General features: G+C 37.2%; 1 protein-coding gene across 2 annotated transcripts; it reads left to right on the forward strand.

The window, feature by feature from the left end:
* Positions 1–436: 436 nt before the first annotated feature.
* On the forward strand, positions 437–3,039 carry LOC148014686 (calcineurin subunit B-like). 2 transcript variants are annotated; one of them, XM_087666650.1, is made up of 5 exons: positions 437–861; positions 1,210–1,314; positions 1,603–1,734; positions 1,952–2,064; positions 2,449–3,039. In XM_087666650.1, the coding sequence occupies exons 1-5, from the start codon at positions 840–842 to the stop codon at positions 2,560–2,562; spliced, it is 486 nt and encodes a 161-aa protein (XP_087522776.1). In that variant the 5' UTR covers positions 437–839; the 3' UTR covers positions 2,563–3,039. The 2 variants fall into 2 exon arrangements, with proteins under 2 accessions (XP_087522776.1, XP_087522775.1); XM_087666649.1 differs by having other exon boundaries at positions 439–900; positions 2,449–3,036.
* Positions 3,040–6,995: the final 3,956 nt, after the last annotated feature.

Raw genomic sequence — 6,995 nt, forward strand, 5'->3', positions numbered from 1 at the left:
TACACCCATTAATATGTATTAAATTGAAATTTGTTGTGGAGTCTCGCACCAAATATTCTTTCAATCTTTCTAGTGTCATACTTCTCATGACATTAATTCTTATTTATACATGTAAATTTATCTATTGTATAATTATTATACTTTAATATAATTGTAATTCTGCTACGTATATCTTTTGTACATATATTATCAAATCTAAAATTTTATATCCGATTAATATTATGGACTTAAATATTCTCTTACATGCATATACTTTTTGTCTTGTTTTCTTAGTAATTCACTTAGCTTTCTTTTACGTATATTTTTAAAAGTAATTTTTAAAAAATTCATTCATAATGAACACAATTTAGAATGTGAGATATTTCTTTCTTGCTATTAACAATCTACCATTACAAAATCTAAACGTTGAATCTTTTAAGGCCGTTGTTAAAAGAAGTACCTCTTCGCGAGGTCGAGTGATGTTGCGGTTTCGTATCTCAAGGGAGCATTTCCCCGGCTAACGCTCCAGCAATTTCACGCCCACCACCAAACTATGGCCCTTCCGCGACCTTGTTCCTCTCATGCCCTTGTTCTGCTTCTGCTGCTGAATGCCGTACGTCCTATTCTCTGCAGCAAACGTCTCCTGCTCCTCCGCTGCGCTTCTCGTGCCCTCAATGATGCATGTCTGATTGCACCGTCGGAGTGCACCAGCAGAGGCAGCGCATCTCGTATTTTGTTGCGATTCCTCGCTTAGGCGCATCTGGGTCTCCACTTCGGCTGCGATTCCCTGCTTAGACGCATCTGGGTCCCTCTCTCGCAGGCTGGACGACTGGTGGGTTCCTTCGCATGGTTCAAATTTCATGCCCGAGGATGCGCACGCGGGTATGGGGAATGCGTCTAGTGCAGTTCATTTTGGACCCAGTAAGCTGAATTTTTCCAAAGTTCTCAGAATTTAAATAACTTGGGGAAACCATCATTTGTTTCTTTTAATAACTCTGGAAAAGCACATTGTTTTGAATTCTGCAAGGAACCATTCTCTGTGTTTTCTGATAAAATCAGAGTCTGTCAACGTGTTTTGGCTTGCTGAAAAGAAAGTTATACCTAGTTTGGAGTCGTAAGATATTGAATCAGAGCATGTTTTTTAATAAGAATTCATAAGGTAATTATCCTTTTGTGCGCCTGCTTGAGCAGCTTTTCGTTACTGATCTATGCATCCTCTTGATGTCTCAGTTTCTCATAAGGAGTTGAAGAGAGCAAAGAAAAGATTCTCTAAGATAAACGGAAGTCTGGACTCTGAGCTGGATCCAGAGACCTTCAAGCAAGCATTAAGTCTTGGTACGACCATAAACTTGCTATCAAATTATGATTGGCGCTATGCTTGATCCAAGTAATAATCCCAATGATTAAATATCAGACAATTGCCAGGTTAAATTTCACATCAGTTTACAAAGGGTTTCCTGAGTACTGCAGCTAAACCGGGCATTGTAAACGTCTGAAGAATATATGTCGTTCCACAGAATTAAGGAATGTGAAACATGGTTGAGTTATATTCTGTTTCAGCGCGATTTTGTTTATTGGAGGTCAGCACACATCTGACATGGTGTCCGTAATTTTGTTGATTAGGTGGGAATCCGTGCGCAGACAGACTATTTAAGGTAGTTGATGTCGATGGGAATGGAGGAGTTAGCTTCAAGGAGGTCTGCCAGGGAGTGGCCAATAGGAGGTCAATGTCCACTGGGGAAGCCAAGCTCCATGGTAAAGTTTTTGGTAATCATTTTTTGTGTAGCAAGGCCTGCATTCTTTTTAGAAAGCATTGTGAAAAAAAAAGATGGTGTGCTTGTTTGTACTTTATAGGTGCATCTTCTCATTACTAAGCTATATAGCTTCCTGCTTAAGGCCATTTTGAGTAGTGGGATCGTGGTAGTTTTGAATCTTAATAAGCTGAGATTTGTGTGTTTTTGAGATGATGCAGTCCTGTTTAAATTCTATGATAAGGACGGTGATGGTAGGATATCAAGGGCAGAAGTTGCCGAGGCCATGCAACTGGCACTTCCGGAACCATTTTCAAAGGCTACACTTGAACAGGTTGCTTTTATGCGTGACTTGTTATGTGTCTACATAATTCACAATGGTTAGCTCTGTGATTATGGCAACATTTGCAAGTTCTTGCATATTTGTTTTGTATGGCAGCAAATTGTATGAGAAGTGGTCTCGTTCTTTAATTCCCCACGGAGATTTAGTGGAATACTGAAAATCAAGGATTTAATGTGAAATATTGTGGTATGTTTGTGAATAGCTTGTCCAAACGAGCATCTTAATTGTGTCATGAAAGTCCTGCATGCTTTGCAAGTTTGCATGGTAGATGCACAGTCAAGCGTGTCCATGACATGATACCTGTTTGTTGCTTGTCAAACATATGTCATTACTAGTACATTTAGCTAAGCATGTGCACATGAACATTGGTTGCAGCTTGTCCAATCCACCATGCAGACATTTGATGTGGATAAGGATGGGTATCTTAGCTTTGTGGAGTTTTGTAATTTGATGAGGGCATCTGGCATGGATTTGAGCAATGATGGGTGAGGTGATGGTTGGATGGTGTATACTGTTGAACTGGAATACGCAGCTGTTATGACGTGAAGGATAGCCATCACAGCATCCATATTCTATCTTCTATTATGTTCATTCTTTGAGCTACGGATGATGGAAGGAGATGGCCATTTCTCATACTAGCCTTATCTTGTAAATTTACTAGATTCCCTCTCTTTTGACTGTTCCAATTCCAATTTAAGTATATTTCAAGACTTGCCACATGAGAAGACCAATCTTACGCCTTTCTGAGCTCACACATCAAGGATATAAACATCAGTCATAAACGTTCTTAACACAACTTTTCCTTATGAGTATAAGTACAGAGCTATAGAAACATCGATCGAGATTGTAAAACATTAGCTGAACTTTGAAAACATTATGTCTACCGTATTTGACAATATTACATCTTTATAAAGGGCACAAAAGGGGTGTAATTTTTATGATTACTGCAATTCATGCAACACATCATGGTGGTCCTTTGAAAGTGATGTTGAGAAAAGTCAATCTAGGAAGTGCATGCCCCATGAGATCTTTAGATTTGTTATACACAAGCTTAAATTCTACTGTTAAATAGGGCTTTGTGATGGTTGCATTGCCAATACATGTGCAAGGAAGATGATAATAATAATTCATACAATAGATGCATTTTAACATGATCTATCCAAAATCCTATAGTGAATGCATTGATACACTAATTTAGCCATGCAAAGTGAGGGCCACTGTAAGCTTCTCTGGACATGGTCTTACTTTCGAAGCATCATCTTTCATTAACAAAGTGGAGCCTCACCAAAGTGAAGTTTGACTTGAAATGTAAGAGTTGACCTAATTCATCATGCGCATTCCTAAAGACACGACCTAGTTAGAATTATGCTAGGTTACCTGGTGGCAATATGAATATCAAAGCTAAATTGTCAATTAAGCTCCATGGAGCTATTGACTTTTTATTCACACGGTTTTATATTTGAGTAGCAGAATTATTGCTTCCATAAGCCTATCCTTTCACTAGGAAGGAGCATTTACATGCTAATATATTTTTTTTTGGTGGTTTGCATGGTGCTCAATATTATCCATTATACAATCCTAGTATTTATGCAATTCTTATGAGTACGTATCTTTTAAGTTATTTATGGAAAGACTGCTTAAAAGTCTAGTCACAATAGGGGCACTAAACAATCAAGAACAAGGGGATTTAATATTTGCAGGCTCCTAGTTTTGTGCTTTTGCAAATGTTTGGTTTTTTTTTGAGCTTTGACAAATAAATATTCCCACATGTAAAACCTTTTTGTCAAGCTTGTGTCAAAGAGGTGAATTGGACCATAAAAAACCCTCATTGAATGAAGGAATAAAAGTAATTATGAAGGTAAATTTATTGAGCTTTTTGTAGATCTTAAGTGAGTATGTATCTTTAAGTTACCTATGGAAAGACTACTTAAAAGCCTAGTTATGATAAGAACACTAAACAATCAAGAGCAAGGGGATTTAATATTTGCGAGCTTCTAGTTTCGTGCTTTTGCAAATGTTAAAAAAAAAAAGCTTTTAAGAAATAAACGTTTCCACATGTAACCCTTTTGGTTAAGTTTGCGTCAAAGAGAGATGAATTGAACCATCAAAAACCATCATTGAGTGAAGGAATAAAAATGATTATGAAGGTAAATTTCTTGAGCTTTTTGTAGATCTTAAGTTTAGTGAAATAGGAGGAGAGTTTGTTGAATGTACAAAACAAGTTGTATTTTTTGAAGCATGTCAAGAGCTCACCATGCACAGATAATAAGCAAAACCACATGGTAGAGAATGACTATGACTATTTATTGTTTATGGCAACCTTAGTATCTATACTAAAATGGGAATTGTGTACACACAAAATCATAGATGTAGTAAAATTGCTCTCATAAGAGAAGCGTCTAAAATATAGTGAAAGGCCTCAAATCACATGTCCAAAGATAACATTATTATTCTAAAACTAGGGCATCTCTATGTAAAGAATTGGTCCATATGTGATGTTAGAGAGGCACTCTTGGAGTAGCAAGTCATCAATCTCCATGCAAAGGTAATGCCAACCATTCTTGGTGCTAGCTTGACCAAGACCACCACATCTCACCAACACATCCAAGACATAATTGCATTGCTCAGTGAAAGTAGCAAGTAACCACCTAATGAAAACGCAGCTTATTAAAATACATTCAACAAATTATTTTCTAACATTTCAAGGATATGAGACATCACCCGTAAAACAATAACGATCTCTCCACACCACCCTTGGCAAGAGTCCCATGTACCTCTGTAGGATAGACAAAGCCATCTAGCACATAGCTTTGATGAACTACATCAATTGGCTCACTAGTCTCTCAGTTGTACAAAACTTGTTAATAAAAGTAAAGAAGATTCTAGGTACTTAATGTCTCTTGAGTAATAGTGTGTTTGTAGGTCTTCGTATTGCAAAAAAGGGTCCATGTGTGAGATGAAGGACAAGGCCTACCCTTGCAGCATTTGTAATTAGCTTTTCAATGTGGTATGTTAAGCACATAGTAACCAAGAGTCCCTCATCTTCCCAATACTCATATGCCAGGTCCATGCTTCTCATCACAAAGTTCTTTGTAAAGACATTTCACTTTGGCACAAACATACTTTCTGAACACGATGATTTGTGAACTTCAAAAGTGACATCAAACACAGAACGTACACCTAGCATATGACACATGACATAACTCACCTATTGACTTTGGACCCAATGCATCCACTAATAGAATTGTGGGAAAGCCACCAAATATAAACCTCACAATCTCTTGACATGGCTCACAATCCATAATGGACAAGTCAACCCTTTGTGTGGAGAGAAACTTATTTATATTGTGATATAAAAACATGCCATTATTACATGCACTTTTGACATTGCAAGCAAATATTGTGGTTAAGTAATGAGAAATCCAATATACCTATCCAATGAAAACCTATCTATGTAAGTGATATGCATGAGCAACGCATCATCAATGGTAGTGTATTGAATATTTATGCATTCTCAAAGAAGGTTGACATGATAGATCTCACACTTTAAAGAGCACATAGGACATGCAACCAACATAACACGTTTAATCAATACTCACCAATATGGGGTGTAATGGGTTGTGTTTCCCAATCAGGACACCCAATTGATGACTCAACCAACGAAGGATGAGATCAAAGCACTACTTTGTTTTTTTGATGACTCAACTGAATGTGTTTGTATGGGCTGAAGAGTTTTGCTAGGTGAATTCATCAATTTCTTACCCTTGCAAATACCAATTAAAAAAACCTTCAACTAACTCAACAAATCCATAATGAAAGACAACATCAAGATAAAGGAGAGCGGGAGATCATGCAAGGGGTAAGATACAAAGCTCCATATATTTATTGCCTAGTAGGTCTTGCAAATTTCCATAACGAACTGCATAAATCATATCTTGGTTGGTTTGCGTAGGTGCAACACGTATGTTAGGTATTTCAAGCCCAGATGGGTTTGGTTAAACTTGTGTATTTGTAGTGGAAGCCTTGCTATGCTCAGTCACACAAACTCTAGAAGAACAACACCATGATTATTTTAACTATCACATCCTCACTAATCAACCATTTAGTAAATATACAAGACTTTTGTAAAATAAAAAAGTTATTGTCTTTTCTAGCTCGTAATGAACTTGTAATAACACAGATGATTAAAAAAACACAAACATGATAAAAATAAAAAAATAATGAAAACACATGGATTTTAAAGAAAATTAGACTACATCTTCACGAGGCTCCCACAACATGGAATTTAAAGTCAACACTATTGCTATGAAAAACCTTCCAGACAAGCTAAGATCTTAAAACACATGGTGTGTTGTACCATGGTGGAGTGCCATGGTAGAATCTTGTCTCAATGAACATCTCCAACCTCAATCCACTTTTGTTGCTCAAGTGTAAGCCTAGCTAAGATGCTCTCTTTGTTTGCAATTTTGAACTTTTTAAAACATATGAACTTCATGTCTCTAGGATCTCTTACAAGAAAATTTCAAGACCTCAAATCTCCCCTCATGCTTCACCACATGAGACTTTGCCACATAGACTCTATCACATATGCACTTCATCACACATACTCCAACACATAGACTTTATCACATATGCACTCCATCACACATACTCATCTGCATACACTTTGTCACATAAGATTCTATCACATGAGACTCCAACACATGGAATTCCAAATCATCCACATGAGACTCCAACACATAAACCCAACCATGTGAGACAGACACACATAGGCTTTGCCACACAACCACACACATTAATCCACATAAGACTCAATTGCATGCCATTGTGCAAGTGCAACACATATAGAAAGGAGAGCAAGAGGTGAATGGATATGCAAACTGACCTAAAGCTACCCCAACATGTAAGTGTAGAGAGAGAGA

The sequence above is a fragment of the Lygodium microphyllum genome, chromosome 25, assembly GCF_053477565.2.
Source record: "Lygodium microphyllum isolate KBCC chromosome 25, Lygodium_microphyllum_v1.1.10, whole genome shotgun sequence".
Classification (NCBI taxonomy): Eukaryota; Viridiplantae; Streptophyta; class Polypodiopsida; order Schizaeales; family Lygodiaceae; genus Lygodium; species Lygodium microphyllum.

Excerpts from the sequence above, each read along its gene's own strand:
- LOC148014686 (XM_087666649.1), top strand. The coding sequence starts at position 840 with ATGCCCGAGGATGCGCACGCGGGTATGGGGAATGCGTCTAGTGCAGTT. Across the intron at positions 901-1,209 it reads TGCAGTTCATTTTGGACCCA|TTTCTCATAAGGAGTTGAAG; the intron begins GTAAGCTGAATT and ends TTGATGTCTCAG. Across the intron at positions 2,065-2,448 it reads CAAAGGCTACACTTGAACAG|CTTGTCCAATCCACCATGCA; the intron begins GTTGCTTTTATG and ends CATTGGTTGCAG.